The sequence below is a fragment of the Vidua macroura genome, chromosome 9 (assembly GCF_024509145.1).
Source record: "Vidua macroura isolate BioBank_ID:100142 chromosome 9, ASM2450914v1, whole genome shotgun sequence".
In the NCBI taxonomy this organism is placed as follows: Eukaryota; Metazoa; Chordata; class Aves; order Passeriformes; family Viduidae; genus Vidua; species Vidua macroura.
The window spans coordinates 14,005,749-14,029,844 of NC_071579.1; the positions used below are offsets into that span (position 1 = coordinate 14,005,749).

At 38.2% G+C, this 24,096-nt stretch overlaps 2 protein-coding genes and 1 long non-coding RNA gene across 12 annotated transcripts in view; 1 reads left to right on the top strand and 2 right to left on the bottom strand.

Moving 5' to 3' along the window:
- On the bottom strand, positions 1-20,327 carry SLC35A3 (solute carrier family 35 member A3). 3 transcript variants are annotated; one of them, XM_053984623.1, is made up of 8 exons: positions 20,261-20,327; positions 10,441-10,645; positions 9,436-9,590; positions 9,223-9,345; positions 7,950-8,121; positions 4,771-4,889; positions 4,129-4,262; positions 1-2,096 (listed from the first exon to the last, which is right to left on the bottom strand). In XM_053984623.1, the coding sequence occupies exons 2-8, from the start codon at positions 10,625-10,627 to the stop codon at positions 2,006-2,008; spliced, it is 981 nt and encodes a 326-aa protein (XP_053840598.1). In that variant the 5' UTR covers positions 10,628-10,645; positions 20,261-20,327; the 3' UTR covers positions 1-2,005. The 3 variants fall into 3 exon arrangements, with proteins under 3 accessions (XP_053840598.1, XP_053840599.1, XP_053840597.1); XM_053984624.1 differs by having other exon boundaries at positions 20,232-20,299; XM_053984622.1 differs by lacking the exon at positions 20,261-20,327 and adding an exon at positions 16,304-16,460.
- Positions 16,772-23,328, top strand: LOC128811210 (uncharacterized). Its single transcript, XR_008438267.1, has 3 exons — positions 16,772-17,082; positions 18,656-18,822; positions 23,265-23,328. It is a non-coding gene; the product is annotated as an uncharacterized LOC128811210 (long non-coding RNA).
- LOC128811200 (hornerin-like) overlaps positions 20,861-24,096 on the bottom strand; it is a 74,910-nt gene continuing 71,674 nt past the window's right edge. For all 8 annotated transcript variants that reach the window (XM_053984609.1, XM_053984603.1, XM_053984608.1 and 5 more), the window contains 4 exons: positions 23,290-23,328; positions 22,697-22,735; positions 22,414-22,443; positions 20,861-22,026 (listed from right to left, as the gene is read on the bottom strand). In XM_053984609.1, the coding sequence (XP_053840584.1) occupies positions 21,928-22,026; positions 22,414-22,443; positions 22,697-22,735; positions 23,290-23,328 (207 nt within the window). In that variant the 3' untranslated portion in view covers positions 20,861-21,927. The remainder of the gene's footprint in view (positions 22,027-22,413; positions 22,444-22,696; positions 22,736-23,289; positions 23,329-24,096) is intronic.

The window sequence follows — 24,096 nt, forward strand, 5'->3', positions numbered from 1 at the left end:
TCACACACAAAACATTTAATAGTAACACAGAATGCCCATTTAGATAGTTTTGATTGCCAAGTAGCAAAGCTACTGCAGTTACAACATGCTGGGACAGATTCACAGTTCACAAAGCTTAGCAAGCCCTAGGCAGAGCTCTGATATTTCTTTAATGTCTTGCTCTGAGAAGACAAACAAACAAAACGTTGATAAAACATGTAATTGCCAACAGAAGAAAGACACTATTTTTACTTGACTGACATAAGGGGAATTCTTCCTTTCCCATTTACAATACTTCACTAAGAAATCTCAGAGCACTCCTACAGAATCTCCTTGTCAATCAGATGAGGTACTTTGGTAAACATTTCAAAACACCCTTCTATTACACATTTTCTTTAGTACAAGACAGATGTGAGAAAGAGCATGGAGCAGGTGGTGGCAGGGAACAAAGGAACAAAGACGTTTTTACCACTTGCCATTCTACTGGTAAGGGACTCCTAAAATGTGTTTATATAAATGCACCAACACAGGTGACACATGAGTCACCCTACATTAACATCCATTGTGAACCTGAAAACCAATTAAGACAGTTTTTTTGTTTATTAGTTCCAGATTTTTTTAGTGTTTCTGACTGTATGCAAATACTTCAAGTGGAGTGTTCATAACAGTCTAATTGATCTAATTGCAGCAAGATTTCTTTGTGAAGTTTTTTGTTTTTTTGTTTTAAACAGAATAACAGCATGCTTTTATATTTACCTATTGCACAATTAATTGTTTTTAAATTATATTTACTATTAAAATAATTCCACTACTAGAACAAATAGGTCCAGAGAACTCATTTTGGTCTGTTGGCCCAAGGACTCTCAGACCAAAATAATAATAATTTAAAAAACCCCACAAAAATCTAATTAAGCCATTACATAGAAATATATAGAAAAAGCCTGGAAGAGTTCATGAGTAAACAACACTTGTTTAAAAAACACCTCTGTAATAAAGTACAGTACAGTATACAGATGCCATACCATAATAACTCCAGATGGAGCTGTTACAGACAATGATAATGCCTTTAAAATGCTTATTATGGGCTCTTTGTTTTTTGAAATCATGGTTTAAAAAAATCTTCAGAGGCTATTTAAAGCACAAAAACTACTTCTAAGGTTCTACCAAAAAGTTGATTTATAATCAGTTTAAAAAAAAAAAAAGAATGAACATCACATCTGAGCAAGCACCCATCATAAACCTACTGCTGCTCCCAGGTTAGCACAGTAACCTCCAGCCCGTGTTCCCAGAGTTATTCCATCTGCTCCAACACTACAGGCTGATGAAGGCTGGAGTACTCCTCCCTTTGTACTTTAGTGAGAATGTTAACATTCTTACAATAATTTTATAGAAGCAACAGAATTACAATATTATCATTTAATAACAGATTTCTGTTATTAAATCAGCCTTCTAAAAATATAAAAATATTTGATATTGTGAAAGTGTCTTTCACTCATACTTCAATTTTCAGTTTTAATAAGGAGTACCTAATTACAACCATTACTTTAGAACTATGACTTTCAGCTCGTTTCACGTAAATAAACAAACAGTTAAAAACATATTTACTAAGATTAAATAGAATTGAATAGCAAAAACATACAATCTGACAATGTTGTCGTGTGCTCTTTCCAAGAGTGCATAGGACATATTTCTGCAGCAGTCAATACAGTAATTCTTTTGATGCAATCTCAGTCAAAGCTGTAAACATTCCTAATTGTAGTTTCTTGGAAACTTTTGGTTCCTTTCAAGTTTTTATTAGCAAGTTGCACTGGGCATTCCCCTGACATTTCCCCCCCCCCATCAGTTGCAGACAGCATCACCCTTCACCCGTAACCCCTCTGGCTGTTCAGAACTACTCATCAGCATTTCTTCAATATATTCAGGGCAGTCATCCTTCCCTTGCAGTGCACAGTGACACTTCCCACATGCCAGTGCTAGCAAGGCCCCCAGAGCATGATCTCGAGAAGCAGGTTGATGAGGAAGTCTGCTATGCCTTAATGGGATTTCCTGCAGGTTTGGGATCATAACCGTATAGAAAAGTAGCTGCTATTACAAGGATGGCTCCGAGGAAAAAGACACTGAATAGAACAGGGATGAAAAAGAAAAGTTTGTTTTAGTTGATGTTAATTTATTTATGCAACACAATCAAAAGAAAGGACATTTTTCCATGAGGAAAACAGGAAGATAAATTATATTTGTTGAATTGATAAAGAGCAAAATAATTTGTATGTATTTATTTGTATTGTATTTATTTTAGAGGGATGCAGAAAGTTGTTGATGTAAGAAACTTGTAACTACAAATTAATGTATCATTATACTAACATATTCTGAAAATTAAAATTACACTTTCATGGAACACTTTCCAAACGGAATCAGATCAATCTTTTTTTTCTTAAACTTCTACCTAAAGACGAGTGCAAAATGGAAGCAGGAGCTGAAGAAAAGCAGCTTCTGTGGTGGTTACCCACTCATTCTTATACCACATACATCATGTTGTTGGAGCTGTGTTTGCTTTGAAGCCCAAAGCTTATGTCAAAACAAATTACTGCTGCCCAAGAACCAGTTTGCGAGTCAGTAAAATGTAATTCTTGGCAGATACAGAAAGATTTGTCTCATGAAATCACAATAAAGGCATCTTTTCTATTATGACATTTTGGTCTTTCAAGTTGTTTTGATAGTTAAAGTCTGATACAAAATAACCAAAGCCAGCAGACAATCAGTACACATTTTAGAAAAGAATCTCTTCACTGACATGACAACATCAACAATTTCATCTTCTGAACCAAGTGCTAAAGAAACTGTGGCACATGACATGATAATCCTTCAGAGAAAACATTTAGCCTATTTTTGACACGGCCCCTTGCAACACATTCAAGCATTTAAGTACTTTACATCTATTACCCCTATCAAAACTGTTTGTTGATGTGACAGAAACAATTACACAGTTTCAGTTCAAATGCATTGTTAGCATAAGCAAGGTACTCCAGACTAAGTTTGATTAACTCAAGTTAGTCAAGTTTTATTAAATGGGATTGCTTCAAGTTCTACATACTTCTACTTGGCTGTATTTAATTTTCAACACGTTTGCAGAAGCTGTTAAGTTACTTATTAATTTTCCATTTGAGCACAGAGAAATTCTTAAAACATTTTCTGCATTTGTTTTAATGGAACAAATATAATCTACTTATAATTTATGTTCAATGTCTTCCACTTCTTAAGCCTAAACCGCTATTCCATTTCCTTTTTATTGAATGATTAAGTCCTGATAATACAGAATCACAGAATGGGTAGGGATAGAAGGGACCACAGTATTGCAAATATATATTTTTGGACAAAAAGATGTTTCTTTGTACCAGACTCAAAAGTCGTAAATATTATTCAAAATATTTTTATGTTATGAGTACATGTAACACATGCAAGGAGTGTTGGTCAGTGAAAAGCAAAATCCTACTCCTACACCTGGAAGTGGGATTATTAATTCTACACTCCATAGAGGAACGTGCACTGCCAAGACAAGCAGTGTTCTCAGCCATGCCATGTACAAAGCCTGCGGCACACAGAGCCACCACGGTCTGATCCCCAGAGCATCAGGACACTGTACGGGGCCTAGAAGAACGGAGCAAGCGATTCTTTTTCTTTCTCGGCTGTTCTCACTACTAAATGTGGCATTGCCTTTAGAAACAGCTCTGCCTTTGGGCTTCTGGGTGCCCTTGGGCAACTCAGTGCTGCAGCATCACTTCCAGGTGTGCGTGACCACAGCCACCTGCGTTAGAGCGTGCGCTGCGGGCGATGAAGGCAGCACAGCGGCCACGTCCCTGCGCCAGCCCCTTGTGCCGGGCCCCGCAGCGCCAGGGCTGCGGTGCCCCCGCGGGGCCGCAGGGGGGCGCCCGGGCCGAGCAGCGGCCCCGGACAGCGGCAGCAGCCGCGGGACCCCGAGCCAGCGGCTCCGCACCCGCCCGAGGAACTCACTACGGGCTGAGGCTAAACTTCGGCGTGCGAGCTGGGCCTAGACATTCTGAAAGCGTGGCTTGGGTGTGATGTGTGTTTTATTTATTTTCGCAATAGTTTTCAACTATTTTTTTTTTAGTACACATAGAAAATAATTCTTACCTTGTAGGGACAAAATCTTGCAGCCAGAAATAGGAGATCAGTGTTGACAGTATAATGGAGAGAGAAGTTGCAAATCCCTTTAAAATGTTGTCTGCATATTTTATAACAGCAGCAATCACCAGCCCTCCAAGTGCCTGGAAAAATAGTGAGATTTGGATTCATAAACTGATAATTTGACTGAGAGCATCTGTTTTAAAACCATGCACATACTTTAGGAAAAGCTTTTGTCTATGTTGAGGAGCAATACATTTATTTTCTATTAGGAAAACATACTGTTGAAAGTAAATATTGGAGTAGTACTTCTTTCCCCATTAAAGAAATTGCTGATCACATTACCACCATTAAATGAGTTGAAATGCTTGTACTGTACATTTTTAGCCACATGAGGAAGGGCATATAGAGAGACAATTTTAAACATCACAAAATAAATAATGCTTACATATTTTAATTTGCACAATACTTAATCACATACTTGCTACATGTTTTTCCAGATTTTCATTTAGAGTATGATAATAATGATATATCAGACTTTCAACTGTAGAATTCTCAGCACCTTCAGTGACACCCATTAGTTTCCCCACTTATTTATAGAAGAGTAAATCTCTGAGTGCCTTCACAGAAACATGCAACACAAGGTCTCACCTGTAGAACAACCACCACCCAAGTAAGCTTATTGTATCCTTGAAAAAATCCATTCTTTGACAGCTGTTCTCCATCATAAATGTAAACACCCATCAGTCCAAATATGCTACCAAAAAATCCTGAAAGTAGAAGATTGGTTTAAAAGCTTCAGGTGAAAAACATACAAATGGGTTCCTTGTCCTTAAAGGCTGCTCATGTATTTCTGATTTTAAAATTGGACTGTCACTTGCAACACCATCACATCCCAACACAATCAGTTTGCTGTTCTCTTTTAAAAGCTATTCTCCACACTTGAAACAAGTTTTATTGTTTCCATTACGATATCCTTATATACTTATCTTCCATTGCTTTCTACTGGAATTGAATGATTTTTGTTTATGCATATAGCAAAATTCACTTAAATGAAATTTTAGTTTTCCTAAAACTAGTCATGTCTGAAGGCTGAAGCCACCCTATAACCTGGAGAGAAAAACAGGGAAAACACTCAGTGGAAGAGAAGGTCTCTGGCACAGCAGGAGCAGCAATTAGCTGTTTGCCAATTCAGACAAGGATCTTTGAAATGGGATTCTCCTAAGCCAGTCTCAAACACGATGAATTTTTACTAGTAGAGACTTAATGTCTAAAGCTGAATCTGAGGTGAGACTGTGGAGTTTTTAATTTGGTGAGTGCAGTGTTCTTCTATCAAATGGGAAGCTTTTCCTAATCCCTCAAGCATGATGTAATGTAAGCAGCTACTCTGTGACTGATGTCTGCTCTAGTCCTGAGCAGGGAAGAGTCAACACTTTTTTTCTATTCCTTCTATGTGAAAATGTGATTTTCATCACATTTCTCAGCATCTGAAAAGGGCAGAATTGTTTTGAACAAAATAACACCTTCTGTTTGATAAGAAATAATTATTTTTGTTGGCAGAATTAAAAATGTATTTATCATTCAGATCATTTACTTGTGTTTTCCAATTGATCTTTTAAAATAAAGAAATACAATAACCTATTAATACATCCCTATTATGGCTTTGGTGTGCATTAAAAACTGATTTTTAAAACAATTCTAATTTATTTCCCCATTATTTTCTATAGTTTTAATAATTCTCTATGGATATGAAAATGAAAACCTGTTTGGACATACAGGTTTTTTGTTTGTGTTGTAAGAAAAGCTCTGTTTCAGAGCTCTTGCTTATGAATGCCTTGCTTCTGAATAATACAGTGTCTGAAGTGGGTGACTAACCTTGCACTTGAAGAAAGAAGACACCAATGTATTTTCTAAAACGTGATCTCACATTTTACGTATTTTGTGAAAGCTGTACTGTAAAAGCTGTATTTATTTTGATATCTATTTAATACGTATTGTTTAACTGTATTTATGTATTTAAATAGTTTCTAAAAACTTAATGAAATATGGCAACATTCTTTTTGAACTAAGAACAACCTCAATAATAAACACATTCTACTGAACTTCCTATTGAGGCATATTAAGCTCACTACAAGAGTAAATACAAAACTCAGGTGATCTGGTTCTCACTATAATCAGACATTTACGTCTTCACTGTCCTAGTCATTCATAACCTAAAAGAGTCAGCATTCAGACACAGACTGTTCTGATCTCCTTGTTTCACCAAGGATTACTGGAATACTCAATATATGACCAGGCCAACTATCAAACTAAGTGTACATACTTCTGCGTGCTATAGAAAAATATGAACAATATTTTAGAAGAGATTATTGATTTTTCAACAATTATGAATTCTTACTGGAAATTATTTCAGGTATCTGTTGCCCATGAAAGCACTTTTAGCATGGAAACCGAGAGTAATAATAATAATAAGCTTTCCTTGGCAATGGATTTTATATTGCAGTTCCACTCAAAACACCAAATCTTACCTTAAATTCTGGACCAATCCCCAGCTAGCAACCCTTCTGTGCCCCCAATAATTCCCTAATATAACGTTTCCTGATGTATTCCCAACACTCTGTTCAGGAAACTTAGTTTGAATAGACACTGTTTCCATAAATACAAGCAGATAGTAAGGAGAGGTTTTGATTCCTTCTACTATACTTGGGTTTCAAAATACTATGGTCATGTAAAAATGTTTTAATGTATTCAAAATTAACTTTTGCTTTTTTAACTGAAACCACTTATAGCTAAAACACAGTAGTAGGAAAATAAAGGAAAAGAAGATGGCTTATTTACTAACTAACTAATTACAAAAGAAGCCATACCATCTCCTGTTCTTATAGTACTGCACTGCATTCTACCAGACTCACTACACTGCTCTGACCCACTAAATCATCTCATGACTTAACTTTACACTGAGGATTTGATCCCTAGTCCATTCTAAGGTGGTGGGAAGGTCAAATTCTGCTCAATGCACTCACTCAAATATGCCATAGTTATTGCCTACAGGTGAAGACTAGAAGGGTTCCATTAGAGAAACAAGGACAACAATAAGTTTTGTCCATGTTGTAAAACAGGAACAAAAAGGTATTGTTGATGTCATGTTTCCAACCCTCTAAACTGGACAAGATTGCTTTGAAGGTAGGGAAAACTCACTCAGGAACACAGATCAACTCTGTCACCTTTAATATCTAGGGTATGGAAGGCCCAAGACTGCTTTGGGAATAGAAGGTGGTTTCTCACTGATAGGTGCACAGTAGCTACAGCTATTCAAATAGTTAAGATGAACTGGTCTTATTGCATATGCTTCTCCTCAGTGATTATGCACACAAAAGAAACTGACCTTTGGTATTGAAATAACAGTAAACAATCACCTCAACTTTGTTCACAAACAAAGAGGATTTTATAGCTTGCAGTTTTAATACAAAAAGCTGCCTATCCAGGCACAAGAGAAAAAAATATTTTAATTTTAAAACATCTCAAAACACTGACTTGGAAATGTATTTTGTTTTAAAATTCCTATATTCTCTAAAAAATAGTAAAAAAAAATTCAATTGACAGTTTCTGCACAAATGTACAGATACTCTATTAACAAAGTAAATTGAGAACTAGACTGAAATCAGAAAGTAACTGCTATAATTCCCTATAGCATAGTTTGGCTTTAGATTTTAAAATAACATATATGCAGCATACTAAAATGTTGGTGGTATTTTTTATTTATACATTTATTTTGCACAATTATCTTAATGCTTCAGAATGTAATATCTCTAACAGATGATTAAACTTACCAAGCTGAATGTTTCTGATCCACACAGACTGCTTAGTTTCCTTTAAAATTTTCTCAAAATAAACTCCAGCAAATCCACTAGAAAAGCACGCTATGAGAACTGCAATCAGGCCTACAAACTGTGATCCTGCTGAGTGCTCCTTAGCAGGTGTTGCTTGAGAGTCTGAAGGCCACTGGATGTAAAAATAATTACACAAAATTCACTGATGAAATCAAGTCATGAGCCTCTACAAAATGCAAATTTGTTTTCCACCAACAGTAACAGTTACTAAATACAGACAACCACATACTTGAAAAGTTTTGTATTTTGCACCATAAATACTTTTAAAGGACTGCAACGCTACAATTTTTTTCCTACATATTTGTAAGGAGTAAAATTATGCCTGAACTGGGAGAATACTCATCAATTTAAACAGCTGCAGGATTTATGTTTTATAAGCAAGAACTGGTTTTGAATCCCAGTGTGACTTATCATGGTCATTCTCTGCCACCAACTTGTGCCACCCTACCTTACAAATATAAACACCGTTAGAAAACTACTTACACCAGCTGTCTTTAAGGTAGGATGAATTGTCTTTTTCATGTGCCCCTCTTTGGTGATTCTGCAGACCAGTTAAATCTTGCAATGTGTCTAAGGCTAACTGAATGAAATGCAATGGACAAACTTTATGAGGAGTCTGTTAAATACTCTCAGAGTGTTTTGTTCTCATTTTTCATTACTGAATTTAATCACCATATCTTTTTTCAATTCCTTACGTTTTAAAATAAAGATTTCTAGGATATACTAAAATCTGCAAATAATTCTTAGAATAGCCTCTTATCCCATGATCCTACCCTCTGAAAACTATGAACTCTGGTACCTCCATAATTGAGAACTGAGGCCAATTTGCTTTTTGAAATTAGTCCAAAGTAAATTTGCCACGCTGAATCCACATGACAAAGTGAACACAGCCTGTACTGGCAGAGATGATATGTGAATTCCTAATGCCTGAAGAAACGTGCTAATAAAATCTGCTATCATTATTACTTGCAGGTTGCTCCAGAGGCCCTGTCACATTCTACAGTAGAGCACTGGGTTGCAAAAGAGGTGTTATCTTCTGCCTTTGAACCATTTCTGGTGTCCTCCAGACCTGTCCAGTTGTGATTCGTAGCTCCTGACTATACTCTGGTGCTCATGTGCAGCTGGCAGAATCAGAAAGCTGGATAATCAGTATAGAAATCCATGTTTCTTGAACAAACACATTAAAACCCACAAAACACCTGCTAATATTTACCTGCACAAATGCCACTCCTGTCATCAATATTACAAGTGACAGCCACTGGTATACACCCAGTTTCTTGCTCAACATGGACACAGAAAACAATGCTGTGGTGAGAATCTTCAGTTGATATGTAACCTAGAAGAACCAGGAACAGTTACTACTACTATGCTACAATTCATGGGGTTTTTTTTTTGAAACTTACAGAGAATTCCAAATATGCAATACCTGGTATGTGGCTGCATCTAGGTTTGACAATGCTACATATAGCAAGTTGTTCTGAAGAGTGTAAATTCCTGAAGGAATAGCAAGTTTAAGAGTTTCCATGGGTTTGTTAAGGATTTCATCACGTAGCACTCTGTTCAGAGTCCGTAAATTGCATTCTACCCAAAGAAACAGTAAAAGAAATAGACATTCACTAAAAGGAAAGGAGTGGAAAAAGGAGAAATAGCAATGTTCTGTTCTTAAACTGTTTCCCCTTTTTATAGCTATCACTACGCCAAGACCTGAAAATACCATCTATGTTTGCTTCACTTTCACAGGCCTTGTATATGTAAGGAAATATGGCTGCAAGTGTCTTCCTGCAGCCTGGAATATCAGAATGAAAAAAAGTATTCAAAATACTTTGAGTTAAACTTGCTGAAACTGTATCAATAATTTAAGATAATATATCAAAGAGTACCACCTAAAAAGTGCATATTTAGAATCCTACAGTCATCAATATTTATGCATAGACTGACATTTTTAAGCTGTTGAAAATCAAACAGAAACCAGTTTTAAATAAATTCAGTTTTAAATATACAAAATAAGAACTGGAGTAAATGTGAATATAGTTTTCTTTTTCTTAGCTTAAAACTATGATTCTTCCTGTAACAATGAAATTGCTTCTTCCCTTCTGCGTCTGCTGTTTATCACAGGTTTCTAAATTATCATTCGTGCTTTGGACACACTTAAAGCTTTTCATTTTTTCCTGCTTCTACATACAGATTTCTTAAAATGCCTGAGCAAACACAAACTTTGAGATGTTAGCATAAAATTCATTCCTGCACTCCTTAGTATCCATTCTCTTAAGCAAATATGCAGTATGATTATTGTCTTTCCAAGACTATTTCTTACACAAGGAGAAGGGAAATGCTTTGTTGTATGCCTGTACTCACATGGCTGCTTTGCAGTTGCCACTACAATACAGCATATTGATTAGGAAAATTACTTGGTGCAAAATTTGACACATACTGCTGTCTTTGTAGACTAATAGAACACAGGCCAAAATCTTCAGAAGTTCAGCAATAACTACTGCAGTAGAGGATAAGTAACGAGGTCCTTCTTCTTTCAGTGTCCGAGAATAGCGCATGGTCAACACTAAACTTGTGGTCTGAAAAACCAGGATGCCCAAGGAAAGGTACTTTAAATTGGCAGACATTTCTTGACTTTTTCCTTTCTGAAACAGAAAAAAAGGAACAAACCCAAAGGTAATATTGCAGATATTGGGAATCACCAATTTCTTTATGTAGGTGAAGGCTCAGAAGGTATTTTCAAGGTGAAGGTGTTTTCAAGGTGAAAGCTGTGGTACAGCAGAATGCCCAGTACTCCTGCTGCAGTGAGCTGTTCCCAGACTGAAGAGATTATCCCACTCTTCCACCTCTCCCAAGCCTGTCAGGTTCCAGTCTCTGCTTTGCCAGGTGTCACCGTGCCAGCAAAAGAAGGGTGAGGGTGGGGCTGCTTTAAATGAGAATGAGAGGTATGCCTAGCAATGAGGGGAAAGGAGAGTTGTGGGAAAGCAGAGCTGGAGAGGAAGACATGGGACGGAGAAGCTTTAGGGGAGGTAGTACTAAAGCTGTCCTGCTGATTATCCTGCCCAGAAAAAAATTCATTGAATATAGACAACTAGGTGACTGCAACTGCTTTCTCAGGCTGCACTGACTACCACAAACTTCATGTTAGTAAAGCTGTACCATCCTCATCTCTACCAGGAACTTCTACCAAGTTGATGCAGTTTTCTTTGCAATTTTTCACCAGTTTAAAGGATTAACTTAGTGCAGAAGACTAATAGAGACAGTAATTTTCATTTTGCAAGCACAAAATATGACAAGGAGATTTAGAAGAAGCTTGCTGCTACTCAGACTATCACATAATTTTTGCTATGCTTCATATGAAGAAATTTCATACACAGAAACTAATGTTCTGTATAAAATATTATCTTCCACTTCCTTTATTGCCCAGTTATTCAAAAACAGAGCCATTTTTATAATGTCAAAGTTAAATCAATAACTAGAAGTTTACAACTATTTTTACAAGCAGGAGAAGAGTAACAAGCCAAGACAATGCATGTGGTTCTCAATTTCAGAAGTGCAGACATAGCCCACTTGATGGGTGCATATGGCAGAGCTGTCCTCATGTTTTACACTGGCAGATGTAAAACACAACTTCTGACTCATTAGCTACGCAGCTCTGTCCACACTGCTCAAAGATGTGCTGGTACCTCTAAGTATTTGTGGCTAGAACTGAAGCAGTTTCTTGCTAACTGCATTTCTCTAGCTCATTTCATTGCTGGTTTTGTAGACATTTGGAGAGCTACACTCTTCAAGTATTTCTGATTTGTCCTTATCTTGTCTCTAAACATAGATTTTCTCCAGTGAAATATTCAAAGTCAAATTATTACCTATACAACACTGGCACTTAAAAGACATTGCAGTAACCTGCAAACAGGAGTGGATTATCAACAGCCACAAAGATATGACGTACACACTTGTATCCTACGCAATAAAACTGTACATCTCAAAAATCAGGCTGTTGTAAAAATATTTGTAAAAGCATATTGGCAAATAAGGAAAAAAAAGATGCCAGGATGCAGAAACTTAAGGAAGAAACACACAAGGTTTCAGTAAGGAATCTTAACAGGAGAACAACAACTTTAATGAATAAATTTGCTACAGATGAGAACAAGTAGGAGAAAAAGAACAGTTCCTGCAAAGTGATGAAGAAGTGACATGCACATTCAGAGATCATGCTTCTGGAGAAGTACCAGAAACACTAAGACAGAGGGAAAAAAAAGGTAAAGAAAAAGAAACCTACCGAGAGAAGACACAGAACTGAATTTCACTACAAGGCTTGCCTATGATACTAGAGAAAACTGACATTTATGTGAGCCAGCTTGAACAAACAATTTCTTTCACTGTTCCCATCTACCTAATTTCTTAGTATTCAGACCTGAAAAACTGGAAATAAAGAATAACATATTGTTAAGACAAAAAACACTGAATTTCATGAAAGCACACCTACAGATAAATAAGTCCTTAGAACTTTAAGTTGTAGGTTTTTAAACTTTTTTTGTTTTTGTTTTTAGTTTTCAAAATGCTTCTAAGCAAAATACAGCTAATGGGAACACACATTTCCCTCCTGACTCGGACCCAAATTTCTGCATGCTGTCAGCCTGTGAAATGACAAAGGGTTTTACAAATGTTAAAAATCATCAGATATCAATTCTGTGACCTTCAAAGCAGGTCATAACATTAAAAATAATGTTCACTTTTTTTTTTTTTTGTAAAATACAACCATCTATTTATGAAGCAGCTTCAAATGTAATTTTAAAAGTAAATCACTAGTATGTTGTTAATGAGCAAGTAGCAAAGCAATCAGCATGAAAATAAACCAACAAGCACAACACTTTAATAAGCCCATAAGCAAAGCCATAAAGAATCCATACCACATCATTAACTTCTGTCTTGTCTTCCTCAGAAGTCATGATAAAAAAAAAAGAACTTTCCCCAGACAATGTATCTCAGAAAGGCACCAGTAGCAGGAAGTATTTCCTTACTGTAAGTCACTAATGCATTTCAGAGTTCCAAAAGTGCACATAGAAGGGAACCTAAGTGTCCAGCATGATAGCTGAAATAAGGGTATTTTTTAAAAGTTGTCCTGTCAGTGGTCAACAAGACAAGCTTGTAGACAGCAAATGTGTGAAGTTTCATGCTGTACTTACAAGCTGGTTCACCGAGCAGGAACTAGAGTTCTGAAACGTACACATGCCAATAATACAACCACGCTCTCCTAAGCACACAGAACACCTCATCAGCTCTCCTGGTCCCTTCTCTTTTAAAAGACCTGCTTATCAGCTCACGGACCTCTTGTGCAAACTGGGAACAATCCACAAAAGGAGCAAAATATTGAACTTTAGAGAGTTGGACTGTCTTCAACTGCAGTCTCATAACACCTTTAGATTTACAGGTGACTGTCAGAGGTGTAAGAGCTCACTTGTAGCCATGAGCTCCTGCTACCCTCACAGCAACAGCCTGTGCAGTCCCAGAACAAATGAACTATTGCCTTCAGTAACAACCCACACCTGGATTGTCTTAAATCAACAATGGTATTGAAGTTCCCACTGCATTTCCTGTACAGAGCTACAACTTATTTTTCTTACTGGGCTTTGGATGCACTACTTGGTATTCTGCAGGATGCATCTGTTTGAAAAGTCAGATTTAGGTTTGCTAATTCAAAGACTGGAAGTTGAGTGGTGACATGAACTCTTTCTTTTGAACTGTACCTTACACCAGGGTGTGCTAAGGACCTGCTGTTTCCTGACTATAATACTAAGAAACTCATCTCAAAGCCTGGCTCGTTACTCTTCTCTTCTGTTAATCTATGTGAAAAAAAAAACCCAGTCCCTTCTGCATCATTTCTTCAGTGTGCCATGGACACACCCTGCAGCCACAAGGAAGGCAGCCCAACACAGGAGCCAACACACAGGAAGCCAAGGTGGGATTTACAGCCACGTAACATCTGGATTCAGTACACACAGCTGCGTAAAACTTGGATTCTATGTGAAGAGCTGTTCTCCTTGCAAGTAAAAAGGAAAAGGATCCTGGAAAGGTTTTCAGAACACAAATCAAAGCAAAGCAATCTATACAGGAAGTAATACTTTCATCTCAAAGTACCATACTGCCCAAAATCTAAAGATTAACTCCTCAAAGGTAGCAGATTTTTTAAAGTGGAAAATCACGTATTTCCAGCTCATAATATTAATTCAAAAATAAATACATTTATGACTTGCAGATTTTCATCTCCCTTTGTAATACCTCCAACCCAGGCTAAAACTTAATATTTTACATTTTATTTTTATTTCATCCCTACACTTTCCCTCCTAAAACACTGGTAAATTCTAATATTTGCAGATGAAATTAGGCCATTATCAATTTGACTTAATGAACAGCACACCAAAACTCCTTGATACTAATCAGAGTTTACTACAGAGCAATAAGATTATGGAACTTTTCTTAACCTTAAGATTTGCTCTTTAAAAGATCTGCTGGTATAAACTTCTGAAGTTTTCAGCTGATAAGTATCTACTGTTGCAAAATCCTGTGCAAAACTAAGGATTAGTTTATGAACTGATTTCTACTCTTAAGTTTATAGAAGGACTCAAAATCTTTGTAGAAACACTCAAAATCAGAATTACAGGGAATATCAGAGAAACTTATAGGAAAAACTCCAAGCACCCAACATTATCTGAAGAAGTAGATGAAAGACAAGAAGAAAATTAACAGTAAATTCCAGCAAGTCTCACAACAAAAAAGTAAGTTAAATTCACCAAAAGATTTGACAAAAATAACCTCTACTGGCAAGTATTTCTTTACTCCTCTATACTCTGTAACAAGTAAAGTTTAATTAAAAAAAAAAAGAAAAATAAACTAACTAGTATCATGCTTCAAATCTTCACAGTGATATCATTATGTGAATTAAATTCCTTCCAGTCTAACTGTGAAATGTTTCCACTGCTGACAGTTTTTTAGAGTAAAAAAGCCAAGTTACAGGAGTTATTTTTCTTTGGTCTTATTCCGTTTTAAGACTAATCAGTTTAACATTGCTCAACCAACAAAAGGCATTTGTGTACCAGTTAAAATGCAAAGCCCAACACAGAAGTAGAGAACCAGCCTCTCAAAACTGCCAAAGGCAAAGTTTAAATTTTTTGTGCTACTACATCAAATTCTCCACATGGGATCTGCTGGAAAATAAACACTGATTGAGTCTGCCTCTGTGCCATTCCAGTGGTACATGTATGGACACACCTCCTGAGCATTTGCTTTGAAATCAGGATAAGAGATTAAAGAAACAGGATGGTGTTCTCATATTTCTCCAATGAAATATGAACCTAGTGCTGATGCCACACCTATACAAATACAATAAGCTGTCAACAAAGGAAAAGCCCAGTTGGAAGGTGGAGTAAGAGATAACTCACAGAACCTGAAGAACCTATCTTTATAAAAGTTCTTTCTATGTTTTACTTACTTTCTACACACATTGCCCTCTTCCCTGTGCTGGGTAACACACAAGTAACACGTCATTTTCTGCAACACAACTACATTCCTCAGAGAAAGTTCCATTCCATAAATATTCTTGGTTTTTTTGGAGTGAATATAGCTTTGTATTTATCAGAAGTAGTATATAATACAGCATACACTTTAAGTATAGAAATAAGTGGAAGGAAGGAACCTCATGGAGTTCAGCAAGGCCAAGTGCAAGGGCCTGGGCTGGGCTAATTCAGGAACAGGCTGCCCGGAGAACTGGAGAAACTCCATTACTGTAAGTGTTCAAGGCCAGGTTGGATGGGCTTTGAGAAACGTGGTCTGTGGAAGGTGTCCCTGCTCATGGCAGAGAGTCAGAAACAGATGACCTTTAAGGTCCCTTCCAACCCAAACCATTCTATGATTTTATGACAAATATCCCACATGGTACAGAGGGCGCATAGACCTCTCCAAATCTAGTTAAGTGCTGCTGAACTGCGTTCTGAAGTAGATTTTACATACACACAAATAACTGCCATATTTGGACTGCTAAAATTTGACAATACATTTCTTTATCCCCTCACCACCACAAGCTGAAATCTGTCAGGCCACAGTAATTGTAGTAATACATGTCCTAAATATTTTGTATTTCTCACTTTAAAACGTCACTACTATGTTTTCCATTTTCCTCATACTGTGAACAGGTTTCTTGGTTGTTCCCTCCCATAAGCTATTTACAATTGTCAGCTATTCCTCCCCAAATACCTGGCACTTTGCAACTAAATCACTGCAAATAACTTCTTCATTTTAAAACTTACCTTGCTCTTTCTTTTGTTTTCCAGTTTGTTACTCATTTTTCTTGCTGGAGACATTATAAAGTGCACTAAGTACACTGTGAAAAAAAACAAAACTGTGCTTCTCTTGGAGCTTGTACAATTCTTCACAAGTGTGGTTAAAAGCAAATCCTCTAGCAAAGTCTGTTCCTTACTCTTTGAGAAGAAACTGAGGAACAAAGATTTTTTTCCATATGCAAGTTTCCTTCAGGCAGTATTTTCAATTTCTCAATTTACATTAAAAAAAAATCTTAACTAGTGAAAAGAATCAAAAACATAACTGCATTCAAATAGTATTTTTAAGACAAGGTGATCAAGTAGAACACAGTAGATAACTGGAGGACCTTGCTCCTGCAACGTCATCTTGCTCCCTAGGCACAACCATATCTCGTGTGCTGGTTTTGGCTGGGGGAGAGTTCATTTTCTTCACAGCAGCTGGAAGGGAGACGTGTTTGGGATTTGTGCTGAAAAGTGCTGATAACACAGGGACGTTTTCACTATTGTTGAGCAGGGATTACACTTTTTTACCTCCCACCCCACCAGTGAGGAGGCTGGGAATGCACAAGTTGGGAGGAGCACAGCCAGGAAAGCTGACCTCAAGAGACCACAGGGATATATCCCAGACCATATGGAGTCACACTCAGTACATAAAGCTGAGAGAAGAAGAAAGAAGGGGGAGGTTCAGAGTGATGGTGTCACTGTTCCACATGATGGAGCCCTGCTTTCCTGGAGATGGCTGAACACCTGCCTTCCCATGGAATGTGGTAAAAGAATTCTTTGGTTTGCTTTGCTTGCAAGTGCAGCTTTTGCTTTACCTACTAAACTGTCTATATCTCAACTCACAGGTTTTCTCACTTTTACCTTTCTGATTGTCTGCCCCATCCCACCAGGGGGGTGAGCAAGTGCCTGTGTGGTGCTTAGTTGCCAGCTGGGGTCAAAACACAACTCTTGGCCATTTTAAAACTGTGCAGATGGTTTTCAAAACTGGCAAGTGCACCTAGGTTCAGAGCAGTTACACATTAAATGGTAACTGTTAAAGATCAACCAACGATTTCTTCTCAACTTTGCTCCAAAACCTTGGCTTCTGCCAAAGATAATGGAGGCTGTATCAGTGATTCACTGGCCATATATATCAGTCAACCAGGAAATTCCATCATTGCCAAGTTTAACAAAGGGAATGCAATTACATATTAACTATTAACTAAAGTCTCATTTCAGAGAATGCTATAAATTCCTTGGGACTCAGGCAAGGTTTTCTTACATGACTGTAAAAAAAAAACTGCTCAGAAAACTGAGCAGAAAGGGAAAGTTGGTGAGTTACTTTATGAGCACCCAAAAGTTTTCTGTTTGTTTCTTTCTTTTGTGGGGAAAAAAAATAGCATTCTAATCTATGTATCAGGCAGGAAGAGTAAAGCATCTTAAAATGTGGGATCTGTGGCTAAGTGCTCTTTAAGCCCACCACCCTCATCCTTTACACAGAACCTAAGAATCCAGAGATCATGTTTTTTTGACTGATGAAAATTCGGTTTGATGAATATTATACAAATCACATATTGAGTATAAATATTCTGCATTCTGGAAATTCAGGCCCTCATTGAGCTAAATGTCAACACCGGCATTTCTTGTAAGATGAAGACTTCAACTCTGCCTAGCAGTGCAATAGTTTTATATTGACATAACAGTCATTAAGCCAAACTCTGCCTGCCAGCACAGAAATTTGATACAAGCTGTCTGAACTGCACCTCGTTTTCACACAGTACATACACTGTGTTCACTATATAGATCACAGTATAGACAGATCCCAGCAGCCACATTCAGACTCTGCAAGCAAGGAGCCATTCAGTTCTCAGTTTCAGTTCAAATGCCCACCCCTCCTCAAGCACACAGGAGTGCAATGCCATGAACCAAAGGACTGCTGGAATGCAGTTCCTGCAGATGTATCAAGCCAACGAAGGAGCTTGATTTAAGGTGCTGAAAGACTGAACATTGAATCCAGCTGGGGTTCAGCTGTAGCTTACACTTATGCTATTTATGAATTACCTATCAAGTCTGGGTGCTCAAGGCAACACAGTGTGTCAAACACCTCAGTCAAGGTGACCTACTTGGAATAGAGTAACACAAACTAGATCCTCCGGGGAAAATCAATCTGTAGGCACAGCAGCATGCTAGTAATTACAAATAAAATGGGACAATTGAACTGCACTGAAGAGGTATAAATGTAAGACAAGGTTGAGAAATCCAGTGGCAAAATCCTGAACTCCTAACTCCAGAACCATCTGACATTATCATGCCAGATCCTGAGAAGTACAGATGTTAAGAATCTCTCCTCCCCTCTAGAGACATCCTCCATTGATGTGATCCAGCTGTGCAGCCTCCTGAGTTCCAGCAAAGGCACGTAGACTGCACAAGCAGCTCCAACACGGTGGGAACTGAAGTAACTGGTGAAAAATAAGCCCAGGCAGTGAGCAATTCAAGGACAATGTGAGAGGAATAACTGTGTCTAGGTATGTGTTGTGCTCCCTTTAACACAGTCAAATCAGGAACTGGTTTAAGGGGACATGTGACTTGAGTTCCTGCCTTTTTCTCACTGTTGCACCCGGATAAGGAATTGGGCTGTGTAGGCATCCTGTAGGATTGCTGGAGGCAGAGTTACTCCTAACAATACATTGCTCTAAAGAAAGCAAATTTATACTTACTAGAACCAGTCTTTCCTCAAACCAGTATTTTTGCTACACATACTACTTCTACCAACCAGAACATCATGCATCCCAAACCAACGGATACTTATCACCATTTTCAACCACAAGTTCTTCTTACAGTGCCTAACACTGTACAAGGGAATAATGAACTCCAGTTTCCAAAGGGAGAGATTATTGTAAATCATTTTCTCCGCAACTGCCACCTCCCTCAAACTCACCCTGCAGCCTGTAGCTCAACTCAGTGAGCACACTGATAAGTTAAGTGCAGTGCCTACAGAGAGAGGCAGGCCCACAGATTTTGAGAAAAGCAGTCCATCACCTAATGTTAATTCCAAGACCCACTTTGTCATTCTGCACATATGGCCTTTAAAAAGCAAAGGTTGTCTTATATCCCAATCCTCCTGTGTAGAGACCACCATGAAAAATAAAACTTCCCACTGTGGTGCTCACTCAGTTTTAGAAAGGTTTGTTGCATACATTCTTTATGTCCCAAATAACACATTCCTCTTTCGCTCAAAGCTGTGTCAGTCTTCTTCACCCAATCATTACCTTAAAATATTTTAACTGGAATCCAAGTCTTCCTCCCTCTGGTCTAAAACACAGTTTATAGGATTTAATAAAATGAAACAACTTCGGGTACCTTCTGATATTTACCTTTTATCTTTCAGTTTATTCCATAATATACATTATTACATTTGTTATCTCTCTGTCCTCTGAGTTTCTGCTTAATCCATAAGTGCTGCACTGCTAGAGCATTTCTCATTTCAAAAACTTGTTATAAAATTATGATAACGATGCAAATACTCGTAAAATGCATTTCTGTGAACTTTACATGCAGCACCACATCACGCATAGTGAGCATCTCCTCAGCAGAGCACCAGCAAGGGAGTCACAACCTCAGCAGCACTGACACAGCTCTGGCCAGATCCGTGCCCCTTCCCAACTTCACACACGGCCGCTTCCCCACAGCAACTTCAACTTCACCCTCTCCTCCCTCTTGCCCAAAGCGCTCCATTTCCAGACATTTCTCTCGGTGTCTCTTCAATCCCATCCTTTCCCTCCCCAGCCTGCTCCCACAGCCCTGCTTCCCGCCCCCTCCACTAACCCCAGAGGTCTCCCCCCCCGGCACAGGCCTCCCTCCGGCGCCCCCCTCACGCACAGCCCCGCTCCGCTCCGCTCCGCGCGGGGCGGCCCCGGCCGGGCTCCGCTCCCACCTGCGCGCCCGCCCGGCGGCCCCGCTCACCGCCGGCCCAGCTCGGCTCGCTCCGGCTCCCGGTGCTTCCGGGAGCCGCGGTCCCGTCCCGCAAAGGCTCCGGCTGCAGCCGAGCCCCGCCCGCTCCGTTCCCAGGGCCGCGGCTGCAGCGAGAGCCGGGAGCGGGCGGGCGGGCGCGGGCAGGGCCCGGCGGGGCGGCCGTATGGGGGCAGCGGCGCGGGGCACGGGCGGCTCCCGGAGCCCGCAGTCCCTGCGGCCCGGGGCGCGGCACGGACCGTGTTCCGCCCAAACGGAGAGCGGGGAACTTCGCCAGCCGCTGACACGAGCGTTTTGTATAAACCCATCACAAATTTATTAGAGAATGGTAGGGCTGGTTCGAATTAAGGTACGGACCTCTCAAACAGAACGTTACTGTGTTGTCCGAAGAAACAAATTGTCCTCTGAATTTTGAAGATCGTATATAGGCATAACTTTGTGTTTCAGTTGCAGGTTGATTTACCGATGGTTGGCAAAGGGTAGTGCTGCACATCAAAACCGGGTGAAATCCTGGCCCCACGGAAGTTGGTAGGAGAGCTTGAATGGAAACCTCTCCCACCAATTCCAATTGTAAACCATGACAGAAAAGCACGCTACTAGTAATGGTAATTTTAATAGCAGGCACACGTTCAGTAACACATTCATTAGAAGTATACTTTAGGTGAATGCGCTTTGTTAACACCAAACAGAAGGTGGCTCTGAGAGCTCCAGAAGAGTTTGCTGCAAGGTGTGGAACTGCTGCTGAACTCACAAACGGGCCCTGGTATTTCAGCGAGCACACTGATGTACCTGCTTGTAGATGCACTCACGAAATGAACCTTTCAGATACACGAGGTATCACAGGTTGAACTAAATACTTGAAAAAAGGAAGCCAAGCTGGTATCAGTTTTATGAATTTATTTTTTTTTTTCTATTCCTTCCAAGGAAAAAGGCTTTCCTTTTCAGCAGATTTTAGTTTATCAGCCTAATCTGTGCCTCATATGCTTCTCTACAGAACTCTAGGTATTTGCAGTTGGTTTGAATGGAGTTTGTAGTGTCTTTGAGCTGTTTCATTTTTCTAATGAATAAAATGAAAACATTTGAAAAATGAAAAAAATTGGTCCTGTGGATTTTTTTTTTTTTTTTTTTTTTTCTTTGCAATCTCCATATTGAATTTGCATTCGATTACAAAAGACTAAAACCAATATTCTGATACTAGTTCAGCATCTTTCCTTCTGTCCCATGGAGAACTGCTTATCAGAAGTTTACATTAGCCTTACCTTACACCATGATTACCAGGCACAGTGCTCAGTTTGCATATAGAGCAATTTATTTCACCTTGTCCACTTTGGTTAATAACCAAATATTTCCCTAAGTATTCATTTGTCACACCAATCATTTCAGGTAGGTGTTCATTGCATTCCCTAAATCCTATAGGTAGGGTACCATATGCTCTCTTAAAATGATGCCTAAAACACTGACACAACTACTGATAACTACTAATGACTAAAACCAGAGGTAAACTAATGAGGGGCATGACATATCAGCTAGACATGCAACATAATAGCCAAGTAGCATCTGCCAATTTGACTTAATGGTATTTTTTTTTTTTTCTTACATTAAGTAATCTAATAATACAGATTATAATCTGTGTTTAGGATGTCAAGTAACACTTCAGAAGTTCATATAGACCATTTTGATACAGCAGCAGAGAGAGCAAAGGCACTCAATACACTGAATAACATCAGGAGTTGGGGAGTAGATTGTTTCCCAGCAGAGCTCTATAAAAAAAAAAAAAAAAGAGAAATTTGATAAAACCATTCCTAAATAGTTCTCTTTATTGCTATTATAAAAGCATTGAAATTTTCAGAGAAATAATTTCCTATTAGCCCCATCTATTATGTAGACACTTCTGATGTCAAAAGACCATGTACCACATTTATATCAACACATATTTTTCAGTGATAGTCAGAGTCAAAAGTATAAAACACCTATGTGATCCCACTTTTCTTCCTTTTTGTTAAGACTATTTCATTTATTATGTTGCACATGTGTTCTCAAACATTTATTCAGATGCAGGAAATTTGACAGATTTCAGTTTTCTGTGATATTTATAGGAAGAAACCAGTAGAAACTACAGAGGACAACTACAGAGGACAAGTTCTTACCACTTGACTGCCGCCTGAGTAAGGTGATTGCTGAAAACAAACAAACAAATAAATTTATAGAGGGGTTCCCAGCCAATGGTTTTGAACACAGTTTTTTCCTTGATCAACAAGATTTTAATAGCTTAACCCACAGCATGGTTTTAAGTTGTTCAAGAGGAAGGTTGAAGTAATACTAACACAGATTCGCTTCAGACCAAGTCATCCCAAAATTTCTCTACCCACCACCCATGTTCTTTGTTTACAAGTAAAAAAGATTAAAGTGCTGTGATGAAAGTATTCTTACCGGTTTCCCAGAGTAAGTGCTTCCTGAGCCAGAGCCACCCTGTGAAACAATTATGAACCATTTAATTTTGTCATACCAGGCTGCATGAACAGCGTCCAAAGAGCACACAGCAATCTTGAAAATGCCCTGGATATTAGTGGGTCTGATAGTGATTTTGATTTTACCATTTTCACTGCACTTTTCCCCCCTATTTTAATTGAATGGTCTCAAACAAACACAGCTATGTCCTTTTCATTGCATGAACAGTTTCAGAGGAATGGGTCAAAGCAATGTGTCTTGTCTGAACTACAGAGTTGGAAACTGAAACAATTACCCTGATATTTAAATACATCATTCTTATTAGAATGACCCAAGAATGTTCCTATGAGTAAGTAGCAGAGTATATCAAAACTTTGCTATGGGAGGAATAAATGCTGCCTCATCCTAATGTTCAAGCTTGAGCAAAATATTCCAATTTTTATTGGTAATTTTCCTCATACATTTACCATTGTAACATAATTTAAAATTTCATCCTCATTGTTGTTACCTATCTTAAAACCCAATATCCCCATTTCTAATTTGGTTGCAGAATACTGAAAGAAGGATATCCTTACTGGCTTTCCTTGATGACTGCCTCCTGAGGAAGAGGAACCCTGAAAAAAAGATATCCGTTTTTACTCTAAGTCTAATTGTGCTTAAATAGTCTTGCTATCTGTAATTAAAGACCACAGAAGAATGAAAGCTCTTTTGTATCCAGTCATCCAAAAATCCCAGGCAAAACCTTATCTGAAATACATGTATTTAACATTTTCTGTTATGTGTATTCTTTCGAATGTTGTATTGGACAATTTAATACAAAATTCTCAAGAAAAGGGAACTGGTTTATAGTTGTGTTTAATGTATGGAATAGGAAAAACAATAAGGTCCAATTAAACCATAATTCTCCTGGTATCAGTCTATGGTTACATTTGGGGAAAAAAAGACAGCACCAACAAAAAAAAATGCAAATTATAAGAGGCCTTTACTCTATAGCCCCTACTTAAAGAAAACTCTAATAAGAAAGGTAGTTGAAAATAAAAGTAGATACAGAAAAATTAGATGTTCTGAAAGCATCTTATTCAGTTTTCTGGTGAAGTGGTTCTGCTTATTTGAATGGCATTGCCAACAGGAAATGTTACAATCACTAAGTCTTTAAGAAATACCATCAAATACATACAAAAAATGTCTCACCTTTAGGATTAATGTATTAGAAAATGTAACATTTATGATCACTTTTTAATAACAAGTACATCTTTTCTATAAGATATAAACTAAAACATTTTTATCAACTGCCATTGAATGGCAAGAGTGAGGTCCAAATTACATAGTAAAAAGAGTAGTCTGAAATGATAGAAGTTGAAAATATGCATAGTTAAATGGCA